This window comes from Mastomys coucha, unplaced genomic scaffold (assembly GCF_008632895.1).
Source record: "Mastomys coucha isolate ucsf_1 unplaced genomic scaffold, UCSF_Mcou_1 pScaffold14, whole genome shotgun sequence".
In the NCBI taxonomy this organism is placed as follows: domain Eukaryota; kingdom Metazoa; phylum Chordata; class Mammalia; order Rodentia; family Muridae; genus Mastomys; species Mastomys coucha.
In genome coordinates this window covers 21,917,841-21,940,926 of record NW_022196896.1, presented here as the reverse complement: position 1 = coordinate 21,940,926, position 23,086 = coordinate 21,917,841, and the positions used below count along the sequence as shown (strand labels likewise).

The window sequence follows — 23,086 nt, the reverse complement described above, 5'->3', positions numbered from 1 at the left end:
TAATGTCTCATTGTATAGTTAACTGCTCTCTGGTCAGAGAGACACCCTTCCACATAAATTATTTTTACCTTGTGATTATTGTCAATGCATAGTAGAATTAGTCTTGTAAACAACAATAATCTCATCAACAAACAATGCCTGGGGTTACTGTGTTGTACCTGTAATACCAGCAGGAGTTATAGGTGTGCTTGAGCAAATATCCAATTCCAGAAGTCTAAATAATAATGCTGTAAAAATAAGCCTGGCCTCATGACTCAGGCCTGTAATCTAACTGCTTGAAAAGGTAAGGTGAGAAGATTGCACAGTCAAGGTTTATTTGGCCCATAAAAAGAATTCAAGTCTAATTGGGCAACTTATAATAACCATGATGGGACTTTTGGGACCAACATAGTGTAAAGAGAGAAGTGACTCCTGCAAGTTGTGCTCTGACCTATACATGTATGTGTACATGTATATACACACACATGTGTGTGCACACACACACTGAATAAATAGATACATTTAATAAAAAATTAAAAATACCACCGGGTAGTGGTGACACACGTCTTTAATCCCAGCACTTGGGAGGCAGAGGCAGGCAGATTTCTGAGTTCAAGGCCAGCCTGGTGTACAGAGCGAGTTCCAGGACAGCCAGGGCTATACAGAGAAACCCTGTCTCAAAAAAACAACAACAACAAAAAAAATTAAAAATACAAACTGGCTTGCGAGCTAACTCAGAATGCTCACCTGACACACGTGAGGTCGTGAGGTCCTGGGTTTGTTCCAGCTTAGCCCCTCCCAGTCGGTTCACAAAACTGTGCTTTGGATACAGCTTTGAAACAAATGCTTTGCTGCTAGAGTGACTTCTGTGGTCTAAATTCAGTGGCACACATACAAACTACCTTAACATTTATTTCTTCAGTCTAATCTGTTCCATTGGCTTAATGGACTGGTTAATAAAGGAAAAAACATGCTCCTTTTATTTCTATAAAAATGAAGCAGAAAATGTAGATATGCAACCAGCCTGCTCCCAACCTTGGTTCCTACTAGGAAAACCGTCTGCACTTAATCAAGCATCCTCTCAAGATCCGTTGTTTGTGCCATAGCACCGACAAGGAACTTACTGGATATTCCTGGACCACAGTGCTGGATCTCATGTACAGATGCTGTGTCCTCTGTGTACTGGAAGCTGTTGAGAGTCAGATATTCAGTTTTTCCTAGAGTGAATGATGGGAAGCCATGGGCAGCTGTTCCTTTTTGTGACCAGCTTCTGTCTGCAGTCTCTCCATCTCCATTGTGCAGATTCTCACTTACCCCTTCCCTCCAAGGCTGTGGTGTAGGTGAATGGGAAGGACCACAGGGTACCCCTGATCTCTAACAGAAGTATAGTACATTTAAGATTAAATGACAGTGAGTTCGAGGCTTGGTAGATACAAAGCTAAACATATATAAATCAATCACTTTGGGGCTTTCTTGGCACATCTCTATACATTGCACAGCTCAGATCCCTAGAAGAATTTTCTTTTTTCTCAAATGCAGATTAAGTACTTACTTGCTTTGTGAAAACTTCCTGGTACCCCCAACCAAATATGGCAGCTCGTTGATCTCTGTAAAGCCCACAGTAAGAGTATAATTTACTGTGTGTGAAATTATATGATAACCAGTACTGGTAAGCTTGAGTTTTAGACCACAAACTCTTATCATGCTTAATTACCTATCTCTGAATAAACTGCATGTCAGAACATTGAATAAATACTTGTCAAATAATAAACCATCATAAAATTTTGTAAGAGTGTCAAAGATGTCACAAACACAGATGCTTTTTAGACTGTGGTACATCATTTATTCTATGTGTGGACTTTAAAACAATTTTCCCCTCTGCTAACAGGACCAGTGTTCCCTTTCAACTTTCAGAATGAATATCCATGCAACACTCAATGCTTACAAAGTGGAGTTGGCAGAGTAAGTTTTAGATATTATAGCAGACTGGGCCAGGAAGCAGCTCAGTGGCACAGTGCATACTTATCCAGTGTTTGTGTGTAATATGTACACACACATTATAGACTGTAAAATGACATTGCTAGGTGGCTGTATGCAAGACTTTATGTTCAGTGCATTCTACTTTTAAATATGTTGATATATTTCATACATATATTGATTGCATGCCACCAACATACTTTTCCTCAGCATTTTAAAATATAAATATTTTTCAATATTTGTTTAAAAAATTTAAAAACAAAAACCTGGTAATTCAGAAAGCTTGTATATTTTTCTAAAATTGATTTCATTTTCTCTCTACCCTTCTCAGAGCTAACTATTCTGGTTGTTACTTCTCTTTCGTGAATATGTTTTAAATTTTTCCTATCACAGAATTATTTTAACTGCTTTAGTTTTTTCCACATTAGTGTTTATGTTAAAAAAATTAAGTCCATGAAGTGTGATCCTTAGTGCAAGTTTCTTTGTAGTCTGTAGCCCTTCCCTGCTGACTTAGTTCCTAGTAACATAGCAGCTGTTCTCATGCAGATACTTCCAGAAACAGGCTGTAGGCAACAAATATTAACATAATTAGAATGCTAGGCAACTATTTAACAAATGGAGTAACTCTGTGGGAGCTGATGGAGAAAAATACTTTAGCTTCCATGAACATAGCTTTTTGGTGCATTTTCTTTTGCTAGACAGATGTTTCAGTTTTAGAATGAATGTTATAATGACTCTCCATTGCATTTTCACTTTTTCAAGTGTGAAAGGCTCTTTGTGATAACAACAAACAGCAACAACAACATCCAGGAGGAGAACTGCTGTGTTAAATAGTGTTCTCCCTTCAGCTTAGGACCTCTTTGCCAGCCATTCCTGAATGTTGAAGGGCTCAGTCTTATGTAGGTCTTATACAGATAACCATAGCTTCTGTGTGTTTGTGGGTACAATGGCCACACGATATCCAGAAGAAAGCATTTCATCACAGACCTTTTCACACCCTCTTTGAGGATATTCTCTGAGTCTTGGGATGTGGGGAAAACACTTGTGTTCCAGTTAGGGCCGGGAAGTCAACATTCATTTTGTCTAGTTCTGAATCCGAGTTAACTACTCCCCATCCTATCAGAATGTGCTTAGTTAACTGCATACCAGTCTTGCCACTGTTTGACTAATGATCACATCTGGACTGGCATGTCATATTACATAGCATTCAGTGTTTGTGACTGGGCAAGTCCAAGGATGAGAGTAGCGCTATTCCTGATAAACACATAAGTATTTAGAAAGTAGTCAGACATGTCCATGTATGTCCAAAGCAACAGTAGTAGATTATCCCCCTAGAGCACATTATTTCACAGGCCATGGGCTTTTGATCAGGTTTATAATAGCAGATATGAACTCTCTTCTGTGAAGTGGGCCTGACATCTTATGAGAATGTGCTTAGTTAACTGTGTAATATGTATGCCTTGATTTCACCACTGGTCCCATCTTGACTGATAGGTCACTAGCATAGGTATGTTACCTAGCATACAGGGTTTTATCTCTCAGTGGGTAAGACCATTGATGATTAGTTCCATAGTAGTCTATATACTATCTTTTGTCACTATAAAAGCTAGCCAATGGTGAAGAAGTTTTTAGTTTAGTTTCAGCTTGATGTTTGTGTCCTACAACCAAATTGTAGTTTTGGAAGTAAGGTCATACTGTCTACTATGCTGGATAGCCAAGGACAATGGCAATGACTGTATTGCTTAGGAAAACTCTGGGGCTCCCCTGTGTAGCTGCTCATAGGGAGATGGGAGCTGAGATTGACCTGCAACTCTGGTTCCCTCTGTAGCCCAGGCTGACCTTGAACTCACAACCCTCAAACCTCTGCCACCTGAGTGCTGGGGCTGTAAGCATGCATCCCGATACCTGTTTTCTGTTGTTCCCTTTAAAAAGCACACGTATCATTGTGGCTTATTAGTCAGCTTCAAATATGATATTTTAGGCCTTAGATAAATACCCATTGGGTAGTAAAAAAATGTTACCTAAGCATTTCAAACCCAGTTTAAAACTACATTTTCTTACTCAACAGTGTAAGACGAATGGAATGCAAGCCTTTTCTCAAGGTCTTAATGAACAACAGCAACACCAGTCTCCAGTTAAAAAAGGTACACTTGTGCCCCAATTCCCAACTTTAGCACAGAGATCCAGGATTCCTGTAAGGTTAACTCTCTTTGCTATTTGCCCACATAAGAATTTTATTAGATTTCAGGTTAATTCCTTTGTATTAGCAATTATGTTGGCTTTGTGCTCTAAGGGGGACATTGGAATAACAATGGTTCCAATGAGATGGAAAGTTATTTACACATTTTATCAAATTTTCTTGTGGTGGTCTCTTTATTGATTTAATGTGTGTGTGTGTGTGTGTGTGTGTGTGTGTGTTCTCCCCCAACCCTTTCTCTCCCTCTATTTTGAATGCTAGCCCCTGTCAAGACTGAATTTTCTGGTGTTTTGCCTGTGCTGGAACATGTTTTCTCACTTTCTACTTTCAGTGCTTAGCATTTAATTCAATGATATCTGACTTGTGTGATTATTTCATTGTATTTTAGGATATATGTAAAAAGTGAGTGTCGGCTTTTATGAATATTTGTCCCTATTTCCTTTAGACTTTTATAACTTTTGGGGTTTGATCCATTTTTAGTTAATTTATGGATATAGTATATATATAGGATATATACCTTTTCCTCATTGCATGACCTTAGAACCTTTATTGGGAATTAGGTGCCTTGGCTGTGAGTGTTTATCTATGAGCTCTCAGTTCTAATCCTTGATGCTATATTTTTACCCTATATGGGCACCATACTCTTGACTACTGCAGCTTTGTAGTAAGTTTTGATATCTGGAAGTATAAATTCTCTAACAATACTGTTTTCCAAGGTAGTTTAGGCTATCTGGGCTTCATTGAGATTCTACATTCTCTTTTGGATCAGAGGAAGAATATACCACCCTAAAATACCATGTGTTTGTAACTGGGAAGTGGTGGTCCATGCTTTTCATCCCAGCACTGAGGAGGCAGAGGCAGACATATCTCTGTGAGTTCTAGGTCAACCCAGTCTACAGAGTGAGTTCCAGGATAGCTAGGACTACACAGGGAAACTTGTCACAAAAAAAAAAAACTGAAAAAGAAAGACAAACAAACAAACAAACAGAAAGACCATGTGTTTGTTCCAGTTGCTATCTCTTGTCCTCAGCATGTCTATCAGATAGACTACACTTTGAATGGGTTTACCGAGCTAAGAACAAGCTGTTTCTGCCCATGGTCTACTTGCCGTTCCAATGAATGGAAAGCTTGCACGGTCCACACTTTGCTCCTTTCTGTGATGTCACTCAAGCTTTCCCCTGTCACCTTTTCATTTCCTGCTTCTTTGCCTACATTCTTCAGAAGATTAAGAAGGGCTGACTTTTTTGAGTTTGTCTCTTTGAAAATAGCTTTATTTCACTTTTACACTTGATTGAATAGTTTGGCTAAGAGAGAAAATTTCAGTTGAAGATGAGCTCTCAAACACACACACTGGTAGATACAAAATTTGAGCTATTTTCAATTCACATGAACAACTAGAAAAGACATTTCTGTAGAAACAAACCAGACAAAAGGTGAATTCTCTCAGAATGAAAACTTAGGACCTTCCAATGTGGAATATGTTTGTGCATTTCTTTGGTAGTTTTTCTCTACTCCATTTTTCTCTCAATTCTTTTCTTTAAAGCTCTTATCTTACTAGGTTACTAATAACATTGGCTCTCTAGATTTTGTTTTTATATTTCCTTAGTCATTCTCTAACATTTGAACCAGCCCTCCACCCCGCCTTGTTATTGTTATTATATTGTTATTGTTATTATTGTTTTTTATTTATTTACTTTTTCCCATGATTATACCATCCACAGTTTGAAGTTGCTAATCCTTAGTTCTCAGCCACTGGCCATTCCCATCACAGAAAGCTTCCTAGTACCTGCATTTACACAGCCCTGTTAGCAACAGCAGCTGTTGGTCTCTTCCTCCCCATCTTATTATCCAAGTTGAAAACCCTCTCTTTAGTTATTTATGTATGTGAGTACACTGTAGCTGTACAGATGGTTGTGAGCCTTCATGTGGTTGTTGGGAATTGAATTTTAGGACCTCTGCTCACTCTGATCGGCTCCTCTTGCTCTGGTCCCTGCTCGCTCTGTCCCAAAGATTTATTTATTTATTATATATAAGTACACTGTAGGTGACTTCAGACGCACCAGAAGAGGGCATCAGATCTTGTTATGGTGGTTGTGAGCCACCATGTGGTTGCTGAGATTTGAACTCAGGACCTTTGGAAGAGCAGTCAGTGCTCTTATTCACTGAGCCATCTTGCCAGCCCAAAACTCTCTTGTCTCAAATATAGCCATTCCTTAGGAGCTTTACCCAGAGATGCAATTTAGATTTAATAGAAGTCACATTATAAGTGTGTGATGTGTAACTTGCAGAACTGTGTAAGCATCGCTACATTTCCCTGACAAACACATTCTTTTGTCACACTTCCCTCTTTGCTCACAGCCTTCCCATACTCAGCTTCAGGCAGCTAATGGTAATCACTGTTGTGCTCTGTTGTGGGTTTTTTTTCTTGAAAAGTGGTTGATAGGAATTTCACTGTATGGCTATACATCTTATTTATCCTTTCTATTCTTTTGCATTAAACTTTTGATTATTGTTGATATTGACTGTTCATATAAAATAAAGTTACTATTTTTTTTTATTTCTCTGGGGTAGAAGTTGGACTGATAGACCATAGAATAGATAAATGCATAATATCATTATACTGTTTCAGAATGACCTTGTAGTTAGCTGTATCTGTGAAATCTAGCTGCTTGGCAGCTAGAGGCATTCATCATATTATTTTAGTTTGTTATTCTGATAGAATCTAATTTTCAAATCAACCTATCAAAGAAAGTTAATATAAAATATTTGTCGAAATATTTGTATAGCCATTTCATCCATGTTGAATGTTGGTAAAAAGTTGCTCATCCTATCTCTTATATATGTAGAGTCTCTGATAAGAGCTCTACTATTCTTCCAGATACTTTTTTGTTGATTAATCTACTTAGATATTATTAAATTTTGTTTTTAGCCTTCAGACAACCAGCTTTGTCTTAATTATTTATATTCTTTGGTGATTGTAAATTTCTTTCTCTTACTTTACATTTAGTTTGTTTCATCTCCCCACCCCCAGCATTTTAGTATAGCTTATTAGGTCATTACTTGTGTATATTTATTTTCTTACTGGTACGGTCATATGGAATTTGTCTACAACAAACCTCTTGAGACTCATTTCTCCATTATAATGTTAAGTTGAAAAATTAAAATGGATTAATGTCAGTCTCTAACACATTCATGCCTCCTATGCTAGCATGCTTCCTCGCATGTTAAGATTAATGTCAGTCTCTCTAACACATTCATGCCTCCTATGCTAGCATGCTTCCTCGCATGTTAAGATGAAGTCAACGCTTGCTTGCTTCCTTTCTTCCTCCCTTCCTTCCTTCTTTCCTTCCTTCCTTTCTCCCTTCTTTCCTCCTTCCCCCTTTCCTTTCCTTATTTCTTCCCCTCCCTCCTTCCCTCCTTTCCTTCCTTTCTTCTTCCCTTCCTTCCTTCCTCCCTCCCTACATGCCATGGTGTTTGGACTTTTCCAGCCAGCAGAATTTTAAGCTTCTTTTCTTTCTAGATTGCCTAAATCAAGTATACTGTTATAAGAACACAAAGAAGGAGCAGAGCATTTCTTTACATACATATGTTTTGTAATTCTGTACAATGTGCTTTGATGATAATCACGTTCCAATCTGAACTCCTTCCAGATCCACCCTTATTTACTACCAAATGTAATTTTGTGTCCCTTTACTTTTTAAAACCCATTAAGTCAAATTTATGTTAACCCAAATATTCTTGGATGTGTAGTATCCCGCCGGACTGTGGATCTGAGAAAGCTGACTCTCCCTCTCCCACCAGCTAACAATTGCCAAGAGCTCCTTAGCTAGGGAAGGGGCTTCATGCTCAGCTCCCCTTGCCATGCTGGGATTTGGTATGGCTGGAGCTTGCATAGGTCTTGTCCATGCTATCATAGCCACTATGAATTCATATCAGCTCTTCTGCCCTTCTGTGGCCTGAAGACTCTTTCCTTACAGTCACCAACCACCTCTGGCTTTTACACTCTTTTCAGTGATCTGTGAGACTTTGGAGGAGGGGGTAGAGTATATCTGTTCCATTTAGGGCTGTTCATTCTGCAGTCTCTGATTCTCTGTACCATGGCCAGTTAAGATTCTCCTTGTTCAACATCATCTACAGTGAGTAGATGAGGGTTCAGAAATTAATTAATCTAAGTCATTAGCAGCATGTTTAGCACTATGTTCACTTGGCAAAATAAAAGTAGTAAGTTTAGGAATGGCGCTTTGGTATTGCATAACCAACTGGGACATTCCTCTCTGGGAAGTTCTTGAATTCCTTCATTACTAATAGTTCTTTGTCTAGGGCCAAAGCCTTTCCTTTATCAATGTTAGCATGTCTATTGGTGTTGTCTTTCAAAGTAGTAACTTCTCTGTTATGGCTAATGACTTGTCTAACTATAGGTCCTTGGGCTGATAATGGTGCCAGGTGTGTATTTCATCTTCTAGAACAGGCCTTCAATCCAATTTTAAAGTGATTTTTAACTCCCATTATGTCTGTGGCACTATCACCACAGCAGACATGTCTTGCCAGCCTGATCATTACCGTAGCTCTCAAGAGTAAGTGGAGGAGTGTTTATAGCACCTTCCAGCACTAGGAAAGCTAGCCAGTAGGGTGAGGCTTCTAGATCATACCAGCATGACTGCTCCATGTTGTATGACTCAAACATGTGATATGTTGAGCAATAGGGTTGTGCAAAACCTTTGATGTAATATGAAGAAATTGTTTTCATTGAAGCTATGCTTCAGCCACATTCTACACTTCTGGGAAAGATTTATGCATTTTAAATTTATGTATGTGAATTTTATTCTGAGTATATGTATTATATGGACCAAAGGTGTGCCTGATTCCTGTGGAAGCAAGAAGATGTCAGATTCCCAGGAACTGGAATTACAAACAATTAATTGTGTGTCACCAAGTGGGTTCTGGTATTGAACTCAGGTCCTCTGAAAGAGTAGCAAGGCTCTTAACCTTTGAGTCATCTCTCCAGTCCCACTCTACATATTTTAAATGCTATATTTGAATTGTTTAATTAATTAATTAATTTTAATTCCCTTATTGTATCTTATGAATGTATAATGAAATGTGTTATTTAAGTTGTTAGATATTTGAGATTTTGAAAGTAATATATAGATGTATAATTTAATTTTGTTATTAAAGAACTTAGCCTATATGATTTAAGTCTTTAATTTATTAAGACTTGTTTTGGTTTATATATAGTTGATATCTGTATATTATACCAAGTATATTAAAAATGAACTAGTGTTTTGTAGGTGTGATCTTTATAGTAATTAGACAAAATATTTAATAATGATGCCCACTGCTCTTTTTTTGTGTTTAATTTTCTTAGTTTAGGAGGGAGGATTTTATAATACTTGACATTGTTGTCTAATTTTTCCACTTTATTTCTATTAACATTGTTTCATGTCTTTTAAAATTTGTATTATGCAAAACATAATAATAATTATCCCTTTGTCTGAAAAAGTAGCCATGTCAGCTTCCTTATTCCTAATCTTGATATATATATATATTTATATATATATACATATATATAAAATAAATACATACATACATACACACCTTCCATACAAATATTTATGTTTAATATGTCCTTTGCAGGTGGTATGGTGTTTTTTTTCTAGTGTCAACTTGTATCCATTTATGCAGTGCATTGCAAAGGAGTCAGAAAACTATGACATATGGGTCAGATGCTTGTTTTAGAAGCAAAACTGGTTGAAACAGAGCTGCACTCTTCATTTATGTATTATCTCTGGTGCTTTTGTGCTATGATGCAGAATTGAATATTTGTAACAGATTGTATGTCTCCATGATTCTCAAATATTTTCTAGATGACTCTTCATAAGAGAACTTTAGTTTTTTTAGACTATTCACATTTAAAGTGAGTGTAGTTATAGTTGGACTTAGGCCTATTTATTACTTGTTTTTGTTGATAATAGATGATTTATTATTTTATTTTTTTCCTTCTATACTTTTAGATGGCTTTGTATTTTTATTTAATTTTTATTTCTTGAATGGATTCCTAGTTACTTTTTCTTTTCTAGTTATAATCTAGGAATTATAATATCCAACGTTTTTGCTTGTTTTTAATATAATACCATTTCAAGCCTATGATGATGATACATTCCTGGACATATACGCAGGTCATTCCATATATCTATACCTTAGAAACCCACAAGACCACATTAGTACTTTATCAGTGATACATATTTTATTTACTGCCGTGTAGGGGAAACAGCAGGTGTAGCCCAGGCAGTCGTCTCGCCAGCAAGAAGACACGCGGACACTAGGTTCCTTCTGCAGCAACATTTATTGCCTCCTCCGTAGGGAAAAAAGGGTCGGGCCAATAATCCCGCACTGCTTATATACACCATAGTGCGGTGTGTCTGCCCACAGTGTGGCGTGTCTGCCCATGATTGGCTGTTCGCTCATTACCCTATGTGACGCCCCAGAATGGGCCGTGACTCGGCGTCTTTTCACTCTAAGCACCTTCGCAAACAGTTCTCTACGCACATGTGCAAACAGTTGTTTACTAGGAGTTGACAGCGGAAGTAGGCACCATCTTGCCATGGCGGATGTCTCTCCAGCTCCACCGCTCCCCACAGCAGGAATCTGCTCTACTTTGCTGGCTGTTATCATTTCTTTTGATCTTCCATTTTGAAGAGAGAGTTTGCAGCTAGGATCATTTCTCTTCTACTCGAATGACCTCCTTTTATGCTGATCATATCTGCTGGTAAATTCCTTTCGTTTCTTTAATTAGAGAGTGTTAGTAGGATTTCCCCTGCACTGGTAAGGAGCTCATCGATTCTTTTCTTTTGGTTTCTTTAGAATCTTGAGAACATTGCCATCAGTGTCAACACACTATCAGTACTGGTGATAGTCTTGGATGATTTCTAATGAGAAATTAACAGATATTTGAACAGTTAGTTTCTATAAAGATAGTGTCTCAGTCTTTGATCTCCTGACCGTACCTAGCACAGTGGTTCTCAACCTTCCTAGTGCTGAGATCCTTTAGTAGAGTTCGATGTGTTGTGACCCCTGACCATAACATTATTTTCTTATTTCATAACTCTAATGTTGCTAGTCTTATTAATCATAATGTAAACATCTTACATGCAACCCCATAAAGAGTCATGTGACCACCAAGGGGGCTGTGGCTCACAGGTTGAGAACCTCTGACCTACCATATTACATTTTCAGTTAGTTTGGCAGTATTGATTGTGATTGGATTGGCTCAGAGTGGGTACATTTTGGAATGATCTGAATCTACTAGTAGATATAGTATCTTTTGGTCATGCTTTTGTACTTTATAATGTTAAGTCACCTTGCTATACTTGAGCAAACCCCTATATTACCTAATTTTTACTTTATTCTTTCCACATGAAATGAAGATTTGATGATCTTTTTCTCCTCTATCTTTTTAACAAATATTCCATGAGTTTTAATAAAATAGTGGACAATTTACCAACATCCAAAAATGGAGTCAAAAAGTTATTTGGAACAGTATTGTTTTATAACTATGTTTACATTTTAATATCTACAGAGAGAATTAAATACAGCAGAGATTTCTTGTTGAAGCTTTCAAGTGTTTCCATCTGCAGAAAAAAACCAGACTTTCTGCCTGATCATCCCATTGTACTTCAAAAACCAGTGAGTGTTCCTCACTTCCTTATTGCAAAATTGTATTCAGGTATTTGTCTTCTATGCTTTAACTTTATTATTATTAAAAGAAATTCTAACTTTCTGTATCATAAGGTAGTGGTAGTACAAAAAGCACAAAAATGTAAATGTATGCATAAAATAATCTACTCAAGAAATAGGACAGAATAATTTTGATTTTCTGAATATAAAACTCTTCTGCTGAAAGATTATGAAAATACATCCTGCAATCTAAAAGTTCTTAGTTTTCAATTAACTTCCGTAATCTACCTGGACTTTATTTTATAACATAATATAAAGTGGGAATTGTTTTAATTTTTTGTATGGACATCTAGTCATCCTAGCAATATTTAAAGAAAGCATAGTGTCCTGACACCTTGTAGAAATGTGGACTTGGCCTTTTATTCTGCTCAATTCATCTTTTTATACAGGATATTCCTGTTATCTTTTTTTTTGGTTACCTAGCCATTGAAATTTCCATGCCAAACCACCAAGTGTATCAAAACACACAGAGTAATATATAATCCACTTTCCTGGGTGCTTATAGGAAAGGACATGGGTGTCCTATCATACTTGAGTTTAAGTTGTTGCTCTGCTCTGTGTATATTGCTGTTTCAAGCTTGGACAATTGTAGGGGGTCCAGCCAGCTTGATTGGCAAATCTGGGCGTCGGACTCCCGCTCCGTTGGGTGCTTCTTGGACTGGAGATTATTGGGTACCTGTGAATGCAAGCGGTTAAGAGAGAAAGAAGGACATGGACACCAGGTAGCTGTATCGAGAGATGTGTTTACCATAGGATCACTCAGTTTAAATAATCACACTCAGGAACGAGATTCAGGGGAAATCGAAACCCGCCCATCTAACATAAACACGGGAAACTCCATAACCACCAGACCGGAGGAGGATCTTGAAAGGAAGATCCGGCAAGCTTTTAACAGAGTCATGAGACCTGTCAGCCTTTGATCTAAGGGCTGCAGTCAGAGTTCCTCATCCCCGGGTGTCCCGCTCCAGCTTGCAGCCTGTCAGGGCTGCTTTACAGATACAAAACAGCACTTCGAATGGGGAGTTCTGGCAGAGACAGGCTGAGTTTCATTTAGTTTCAGTTCTTTTGATGTTCCGAGCTACATTGCCCTTGTAGGATCTCAGGGGCCAGTCGCCGCAGGTGTTTCACGCCACAGGTGGGTGGACTTAGCCCCTGGCCTGTCATGTCTTTCTTTCGATTCCGGAACCATCGCAAAGCAGGATGCCACAGACAATGACTTACCTTGAACTTTAATTTTGCAATTGAAGATAAGGATGATAATTTCTGTGTGGCTACGATTAACCCAAACAACATAATAAAATACAAATAATGTATCAGTCATTCTGCATTCAGTGGCTTAGGTCTGTTCTCTTTGGTCCCTACTAATCTTGGCATTTTTTTCAGTCTATATTATTATTTTCTAGTCACTGCCCCACTTCCTGGTTCCCCCTCCCACAGTTCCTGACCCCATTCCTCTTCCCCCTTGGGTTACCTCACTCAGGATGATATTTTTTAGTTCCATCCATTTGCCTGCAAAATTTGTGAAGTCATTGTTTTTAATAGCTGAGTAATATTACATTGTGTAGATGTACCACATTTTCTGCATTCTTCCTCTGAGGGACATTTGGGTTGTTCCCAGCTTTTACCTATTATAAATAAGGCTGCTATGGGAATAATGGAGCACATGTCCTTATTATATACTGGAGCATCTCTTAAGTATATGCCCAGTAGTGGTATAGCTGGGTCTTCAGTCAGAACTCTTCAATTTTCTGAAGGACCACTGGATTGATTTCCAAAGTGTTTGTGACAGCTTGTAATCCCACTAGCAATGGAGGAGTGTTCTTCTTTCTCCACATTTTAACCAGAATCTTCTGTCGCCTGAGTTTTTGATCTTAGCCATTATGACTTGTGTAAAGTGGAATATCAAGGTCATTTTGATTTGCATATTCCTGATGACTAAGGATGTTGAACATTTCTTAAGGTGCATCTCAGACATTTAAGATTCTTGAGTTGAGAATTCTTTTTTTTAGCTCTGTACCCATTTTTAAATTGGGTTATTTGGTTTTCTTGAGTCTAAGATCTTGAGTTCTTTGTCTACATTGGATATTAGCCCTTTATTAGATGTACAATTGGGAAAGATCTTTTCCAAATCTGTTGGTTGCTGTTTTGTCCTATTGACAGTGTCCCTTGCCTTACAGAACTTTTCAGTTTCATAAGGTCCCATTTGTCAATTGTTGATCTTAGGGCCTGTGCCGATGTATTCAAGGCTCTTTGCCACTCTCTCTTCTATTAGATTCAGTATCTGGTTTTATGTGGAGGTCCTTGATCTACTTTGACTTGAGCTTTGTACAAGGAAATAAAAATGGATCGATTTGTGTTCTTCCACATGCAGACCGCCAGTTAGGCCAGCACCATTTGTTGAAAATGCTGTCTTTTTTCCTCTGTATGGTTTTAGCTCCTTTGTCAAAGATCAAGTGACCATAGGTGTGTGGGTTCATTTCTGGGTCTGCAATTCTATTCCATTGATCTACCTGTCTGTATCTGTACTAATACCATGCAGCATTTATCATAGTTGCTCTGTAGTACAGCTTGAGGTCAGGGATGGTGATTCCACCAGAGGTTCCTTTATTGTTGAGAATAGTTTTTGCTGTTCTTGGTTATTTGTTATTCCAGATAAAGTTGAAAATTATTCTTTCTAAGTCTGTGAAGAAATTGAGTTGAAATTTTGATGGGGATTGCATTGAATCTGTAGATTGCTTTTGGGAAAATGGCAATTTTTACTATGTTAAACCTGCCAATCCATGAACATTGGAGATCTTTCCACCTTCTGAGGTCTTCTTTTATTTCTTTCTTCAGAAACTTGAAGTTCTTGTTGTACAGATCTTTCATTTGCTTGGTTAGAGTTACACCAAGATATTCTATATTGTTTGTAACTATTGTGAAGGGTCTTGTTTCCCTAATTTCTTTCTCAGCCATCTATCCTTTATGTAGAGGAAGACTACTGATTTGTTTGAATTAATTTTTATATCCATCCACTTTTCTGAAGTTGTTAATTAGCTGTAAGAGTTCTCTGGTGGAATTTTGGTGGTCACTTATATAAATATCATATCATCTGCAAAGAGTGATACCTTGACTTCCTCCTTGCCAATTTATATCCCTTTGACCTCCTTTCATTGTCTAATTGCTCTAGCTAGAACTTCAAGCACTAAGTTGAATAAATAGGGAGAGAATGAGCATCCTTGTATTGTCCCTGATTTTAGTGGGATTACTTCAAGTATCTCTCCATTTAATTTGATGTTGGCTTTTGATTTGCTGTATATTGCTTTTATTATGTTAGATATGTGCCTTGAATTCTTGATCTTTCCAAGACTTTTAACATGAAGGGGTATTATATTTTATCAAAGGCTTTTTCAGCAGCTAATGAGATGATCATGTGACTTTTTCCTTTGAGTTTGTTTATATAGTGGATTCTGTTGATGGATTTCCTTATATTGAACCATCCGTGCATCCCTGGTATGAAGCCTATTTGATCGTGGTGAATGATCATTTTTGTGTGTTCTTGGATTCGGTTTGTGAGAATTTTATTGAGTATTTTTTATATCTATATTCATAAGCAAAACTAGTCTGAAGTTCTCTTTGTTGGGTTTTTGTGTGATTTAGGTAATCAGAGTATCTATGGCTTCATAGAATGAATTAGGTAGTGCTCTTTCTGTTTCTATTTTGTGGAATAGTTTGAAAATATTGGTATTAGGTCTTCTTTGAAGGTCTAATGAATTCTGCACTAAAATCATCTGGCCCTAGGTTTTTTTTTTGGGTGGGGGGAGACTTTTAATGACTGCTTCTATTTCTTTAGAGGTTATGTTACTGTTTAGATATTTAGATAGTCTTCCTGGTCCTGATTTAACTTTAGTACCTGATATCTACCTAGAAAATCATCCACTTCATGTAAATTTTCCAGCTTTGTTGAGTATAAGCTTTTGTAGTAGGATCTGATGAGTTTTTTAATTTTCTCAGTTTCTGTTGTTATGCCTCCCTTTTTATTTCTGATTTTCTTAAATTTGATACTGTCTCTGTGCCCTTTAGTTTGTTTGCCTAAGGGTTTCTCTATCTTGTTGATTTTCTCAAAGAATCAGCTCTTAGTTTTGTTGATTCTTTGTGTAGTTCTTTTTGTTTCTACTTGGTTGATTTGAGCCCTGAGTTTGGTTATTTCCCACCTGTCTACTCCTCATTGGTGTGTTTGCTGCTTTTGTTCTAGTGCTTTCAGATGTGCTGTTAAGTTTCTACTGTAGGATCTTTCCAATTTCTTTATTAAGGTACTTAGTGTTATGAACTTTCCTCTTACCACTGCTTTCATTGTGTTCCATAAGTTTGTGTGTGCTTTGCCTTCATTTTCAATAAATTATAGAAAGTCTTTCATTTCTTTATTTCTTCACTGAGCAAGTTATCAAGTAGAAGGTTGTTAAGTTTTCATGAGTATGTGGGCTTTCTGTTGGTTTTATTGTTATTGAAGACCACCTTTAGTCTGTGGTGATCTGATAGAATACATGGGATTAATTCTATCTTCTTGTATCTGTTGAGGCTTGTTTTGTGTACAATTACATGGTCAGTTTTGGAGAAGGTTCCAGGAGGTGCTGAGAAGAAAATATATTCTTTCCTATTAGGGTAAAATGTTCTGTATATATCTTTTAAATCCATTTGGTTCATAAGTTCTGTTAGTTTCATTGAGTCTCTGTTTATTTCTTGTTTCCATAATCTGTCCATTGGTAAGAGTAGGGTGTTGAAGTCTCCTACTATTATTGTGTGAGGTTCAATGTGTGCTTTGAGCTTTAGTAACTTTTCTTTTACAAAGGTGGGTGCCCCTGTATTTGGGGCATATATGTTCAGAATTGAGAGATTATCTTGGTGGATTTTTCCTTTGATGAGTACAAGGTATCTTTCTCCATCTTTTTTGATAACTTTTGGTTGAAAGTCTATTTTATTGGCTATTAGAATGGCTACTCCAGCTTGATTTTGTTGAAGATGTTTTCTGGCCCTTTGAATCGGGAATCTTTACGCTCTTTTATACCTATTACCCTTAGGTTTGGTCTTCTCATTGTTTCCTATTATTCTTAGGTTTGGTCTTTTCATTGTGTCCTAGATTTCCTGGATGTTTTGGCTTAGGATCTTTTTGTACTTCATGAATTCTTGACTGTTGTGTCAATATCTTCTATGCCTGAGATTCTCTCTTCTTTCTCTTGTATTCTGTTGTGATGTTTGCTTCTGTTACTCCTGTTCTCTTTCAGAGGTTTTCCATCTCCAGTGTTGCCTCTCTTTGTGATTTCTTTATTGTTTCTATTTTCTTTTTTGATACTGGAAGGTTTTGCTCAGTTCTTTCCTACTTGCTTTTGTTGTCCTGTAGTTCTTTAAGGAACATATGTGTTTCCTCTTTAAGGGCTTCTACCTGTTTACCTGTGTTGTCCTGTATTTCTTTAAGGGAATCTATTTATGTCTTCCTTAAGGTCCTCTATCATCTTCATGAGATGGAATTTTAGGTAAGAATCTAGTTTTCCAGGTGTGTTGGAGTATCCAGGGCTTGCTGTGGTGGGAGAACTGGGTTCTGATGATGCCATGTAGCATTGGTTTCTGTTGCTTATGATCTTATGCTTGCCTCTCAACAGCTGGTTATCTCTGGTGTTAATTGGCCTTGCTATCCTGTTGCTCCTGTGAGCTTGGTTGTCATGGACCTCCTTGAGTCAGGCTGTGTCTGGGTGTGGGAGGAGTTCTGTGAGCCTGGTTATGACGGACCTCCTGGGAATCAAGCTGTCTCTGGGTGTGGGTAGTCGGGGGAGGCAGTTGGAACAACTGAACTAGCCCTGGGTGCCATTGTGAACTGGAAGCCATTCTGTTTTCTTTATTGTTTCTTTTTCCAGTTTTAGTTCTTGGGCCATTTTATTCAATTCCTTCACCTGCTGTTTTCCTGTGTTTCTTTAAGGGGTTTATTTGTTTCTTCTTTGAGGGATGTTTACCTGTTTGCCCGTGGTTTCCTATATTTCTTTAAGGGAGTTATTTATATTCTTTAAGGAGGATATAAATAACTCCCTAAAGAAAGGTCTCTATGGTCTTCATGAGATTGGATTTTAGGTCAGTACCTTGCTTTTCAGGCTTGTTAGGGTGTCCAGGGCTTGCTGTGGTGGTTCTGATGGTGCCACCTTGCATTCGGTTCTATCACTTAGGACCTTGCACTTGCCTCCGGCCATATCATTATCCCTGGTGTTAACTGGTCTGGGTGTGTCTGACAGGAGGCAGGTAGAGCTCTGTGACCTGGGTTAGAGATGGCCTCCTTGGAGGCAGGGAGTGCTGTCTCTGGTTAGGGTGGGCCATCTGGGTCCCTGGTTACTGCAGACCTCTTGTGAGGCAGATTGGCAGTAATGTGGGAGGGTATCATACTAGATGGTCTGGTCTGGGTGGAGAAGTGGGCAGGAAGGAGGTGAAGTTTGGCAGGGTGGGTAGGTCCCTTGTTGGCTGGGTTCTGTGTGTGTCCTAGCTGGCGTGGGTATTAGGGTGAGATTCTCACCTGTGTAGTTCCTATGGACCTCCTGGGAGGCACGCAGGCTGTAGGGTGTAGAAGATATCGTCCTGGTTCAGGTAGGGAAGCAGACCACAACCTACCCTTTGCATTTTTTGATTGTTATCAAAATAACTATTTTCTTTAGGTAAGAGCAATGATAATTTTAAGATGAGACTTGGAACACCAGTGTGCTGAGAAAAGTTCCACTCTGGCCTATAGAGTATTATCTTCTTTTCCCAATTTTGGAATTTTAACTCTTGAAAATTTATACCTTTTCTGCTGTTATGCGTGGGGCTGGGCCAGTAATTCAGTGGGCAGGAGCAGTTGCAGTCATGAGGACCTCAGTTTGAATCTCTACAACCCATATCAAAAGCTAGGTGTACATGCATAAGGAAATAGGAGGGTCCTTGAGGCTTGCTGACTGTCAACCAGTTCCAAGTTCAGTGACACACCTTATCTGAAGAGAGTAAGGAGGAAGTCACAGAGCAGAACACCTGGCATACATTTGGTCTGTATCCATGTGTGTGTGTGCTTCAGTTGGCACACACACACCAATCCCCATTATAATTAAATATATATTTTTTGGTTATAAGTAAAAATATTTATATTGGTTATTTCTATTAATATTCCATAATTGAAACTTCTTAGGTGCCTCGAGCCAGTGAAACATTATGTGTGTGTGTGTGTTTGTGTGTAGGTGCGTGTGTTACACTGTATATGTATAGAGATCAGAACATAGCGTTGCAGGGGTCACCATTCTTTCCGTTATATAGATCTTGGGGATCACACTCAGGTCTTGAGGATTGGTGGCGAGCACCTTCACCCACTGAGCCATCTCACTAGCTGATTAGCCAAGTTTTTGGAAATTAAATTAGGAAGTACAATTGTTTAATAAGACTTTTTAAAAAGGAAATATTTGGCAAAGAAAAGGGCATTAGATACTTATATTTTCTCACTTGTCTGAAGATCTAAGGGAACATATAATTTCTTGGTCTGTAAGAGTAAATATAAATTTCAATTACACATAAAACAAGGTCACTTTATTTCAGGCTTAAATAATTCATTGACACTTTATTTTGCTAATAAAAGCTTGACAAAGTTCTTTTGAGTAAACTTACATTAGAATTGCTTACTTTTGCTTTATACATTACAACATTTATAAAACTAGGCATCACAGAAACAGAACACCAGACTTGGAATACAATTTACTATTTATAAGAATGGATTACACAGGCTTACTGAAACACAACTGTATTTGATAGTCACTTTAATAGTTTCTATAGTAACATGCATTTAGATAGAAGTAGGTTCATAGTACTTGGTTGAATAAGCTAATTTGTGAAAACTGTATTTAGTTAATCTAATTGATGAATTGTCTTTCTTCTATATTACAGGAAAACAACCAAAGTTTTAAGTAGCATTTTAAGAACAGATGAATTTGAAGATAAAGAATTATTCATTTTATATTTTGGACACCTGCAAATGAAGTGGACCTAGTAACAATAACTAATGGACTGTGACGATTCAATTTATTTTTACTTTTGATGGTTGGCTATTTGGCTTCTCATAAAAGGAGAAAGAGATATTTTAAAGTATAAAGAATTTTTCTAATCAGTTTCAGCTTTGCAGGCAGTTCCTGCAAAAATTGGGAAGTAACACTCGAAAGTGGGGATGTTGTTGGCGAAGTGGGAAGACTGTATTATAATTTGCATGCTATTTGCAATTCTTGTTTTTCACCACTTGTAATAATGGAATGGAAATGTAAGCTGTAAAGATTCTCACATATAAAGTATTTGCTACGATGTATATATGGTACAGAATTTTTGTTGCCCTTAACGTCAGTCACTTGGTCTTTCCCCCACTGATTGCACATCAGCACCTGACCAGGACATTATGGTGTCTGCAGAGCCCAGAATGATTCTGGTGTTCAAAGCATAGTTGTCAATGGCAGGAATAGGGGAGACTTTCAGAAACATGATTAACTGGGTTCTTGATAACAATATGGTCTTAGGTTCATACCTACTAGCAGAGATGACCAATTTGAAAAGGTACTTAATGAAACAGAGGTTGAAAGTAGCTGATGCAGGTTGGTTATAAGACTGAGAGTCACACAGGGGAAAATTGTCTCCAAACGAGGAAAACTTCAGGCTGCAAATAATTGAGGCGTATTAAGTTTTGATTCTGTCATTCCTCATAAAGAATTTGGAGGCTTAAGCTTTTAATTCCTAGGGATTTAATGCAGTAAACTGCATGTAATGTGTCAGGAATGCTGCAGATAGAAAGGTAAGTAAATAAAAGTTCACTTCTTCTATTCATTCTTGTCCTGGGATCATGAGAGTCATTCAAGGCCACTGTTCATCAGAAACTCTGCCTCCTCCTGAGTGCGAAGTCTAAAGCCAGCGCCTCTGCTTTGCTGCTGTGGCTGGCGATGCTTGCCCAGATGCTAGCACTTAGTCCACAGGAGGTGTCCCAGCCCGGCCTTGCAGGCGATTCTGCTCACTGTTTGAATCCTCAGAGAAAGGAATGGTTTTTAATAGGGGAAAATACCCTTTCGTTAAGCATCATTTGTTTGTTTGAAAATGAGATATTTATTCTATAACATTATTGTTGTGTGATTATGTTTGTGTACATGTGTGTGTTGTCCCCTACTATTTATTTTTCTTTTAGTCATAGGAGTCAGTATGTATATGTATTTTCATACATAATCACACATACACTTAAAACATACACATATACATAACAGCTGAGATCAGAATTAGCAGAGTTTAACAAGTTAATTATTTGCCTTTTTGCTTAGGTCCTTTTGATTCTAGTTTAGTTTATTTACAAACCCTATTCAAATTTGTAACCAGAGGGCCTTTCTCCAAACTCTGTTGCTGGGCAGAGCCCCTTTTCAGTTAGACTACTCCACTTTTTCAGTAGACTGTCTCCTACTTTGAAAAAGTACCTGGTGTACAAACACTTGATAGAAGTTTTGGGTTAGATATAAAGTGAGCCAGTTAAGACAGCATTGTGACTGGTTGTAATCTGTATTTTGAAAGCATTTATCCCAGGATTTTCCAGAAGCATGTGTATTTACAGTCCCCGACTTTCAAAGCATTACTGTGTGTGATCACAGAGTCCACAGTAGGGCTCCGCTGCCCCGTTTACCTTCACACAATGGGCAGGCGGTCTCAGCAGCCATCAGGTAACTCCAGCAATGTCTTGTCCTGCATACCTGTAACAAACGAGCTGAGGCAGGCACTGCATCATAGTGCTTGTCACCTCAAGATTGGAAGAAGTGCATGTGTGCACGTAAAGGTTGCTAGTGTCTAACAGCTATGAAATGTTACATAGCTTTATGAGGACTGAATATAAAAATTCCATAAAGTATTTTGGGATGGTATTCTCATCTCATAGTTATGAAATGAAATTTTCATTCAAGCTCTCTATTTCCCTAGGTTTTCCACCTGTTAAAAAACCATAATATTTTACATATATTTTCCCTTAAGACCCAGAATTTTATAGGCATTTGTATGAGGGTATAACATGATAGTAGTTGTATGTGTATTTTTGTAGCAGAGTCTATAACCAGAACTTATAGGGAAGAGTAGATAAGATGTATAGTTTATCTTCGTTGCCTTAGGAAAGTTTACAAAATAAGTGTATTCAGTTGTAAACTTTTGTGTTTGTTTTAAATTTCTTTATTCATTTGAGTTGAAGTTTTATTTAAGTACTGAATTTATTAAAAATCTTCATTTAAATTCAAGTGTTCATTTTTATAAGAATAGTTATTTATATGGATCATATACCAAAGCCTCCTGACATAAACTTTAATTTCCCCAAAATAAAGCTTGCCTTTTTGCTCAATAATGCTTAGCTTATATATGAGAATTTTAATACTTACAAATAAAGGTTTTACATTAGTAAATGCCCTAAGTTACTATAGATTGCTCACTTGTAAAATACCAGTTTACAACATGAGACATAGAGCTTCTACAGGCTATAGCCTAGACTGTTTTTATGCATTTATGTTAAATATTAAAGGAATTATAAGGTGAGTAGTTGGAAGACCATATGGATGGACCTTATGGAAGCAGAATGATTCTCTCACAGAAAAATGTGTTACTGAAAAAGTCACAAAGAACAGGTGTAACTCTTTAGAGCAGTGGGTGGCTTGAGACCTCTTGGGATAGCACATCGGATATTCTGCATATCACATATTTACATTATGATTCATAACACCAAAATTAGTTATGAAGTAGCAATGAAATAATTTTATGGTGGGGTCATCACAATCTGAGGGAAGTATTAAAGGGTCGCAGCAATCAGAAGGTTGAGAAGCACTGCTATAGAGCATACGCCAGCTTACAAACCCTGGCCTATGATACGACTCTTTAGAAGTTCCCATTTAGCATTTTTACCATAATTATCATATTTTATTACTTTATATGTATATACCATTTTCGTATATTTGGATTTTGCTATGATTGATTACAATATAGCAGATCAATTCCCATCAAATATCAAGAGTAACAACTGAAAATAGTTACAGAATACACTTTAGAAGAGTGTGCTAACACCACAGGGAACAAAGTGTCCAGCTGATCGACAACCACAGTTTACACTTGCACTTGGAACAACAAAGACATTGTGTGGGAGCATCTAATTGTTGTTCAGGATCCACCATGAAG

General features: G+C 37.6%; 2 protein-coding genes across 3 annotated transcripts in view; one reads left to right on the top strand and one right to left on the bottom strand.

Moving 5' to 3' along the window:
• Window positions 1–20,219, top strand: part of CUNH8orf88 (chromosome unknown C8orf88 homolog) — a 27,366-nt gene extending 7,147 nt beyond the window's left edge. The window contains exons 3-6 of one of the 2 annotated variants that reach the window (XM_031366561.1): window positions 1,868–1,941; window positions 4,025–4,100; window positions 11,730–11,836; window positions 19,808–20,219. In XM_031366561.1, coding sequence (XP_031222421.1) covers window positions 1,868–1,941; window positions 4,025–4,100; window positions 11,730–11,836; window positions 19,808–19,831 — 281 coding nt within the window. In that variant the 3' untranslated portion in view covers window positions 19,832–20,219. Of the gene's footprint in view, window positions 1–1,867; window positions 1,942–4,024; window positions 4,101–11,729; window positions 11,877–19,807 lie in introns of both variants that reach the window. The other variant, XM_031366560.1, reaches the window with a different exon arrangement.
• Necab1 (N-terminal EF-hand calcium binding protein 1) overlaps window positions 19,436–23,086 on the bottom strand; it is a 178,783-nt gene continuing 175,132 nt past the window's right edge. The window contains exon 13 of the mRNA XM_031366558.1: window positions 19,436–23,086. Within this exon, the coding sequence (XP_031222418.1) occupies window positions 23,058–23,086 (29 nt within the window). The 3' untranslated portion in view covers window positions 19,436–23,057.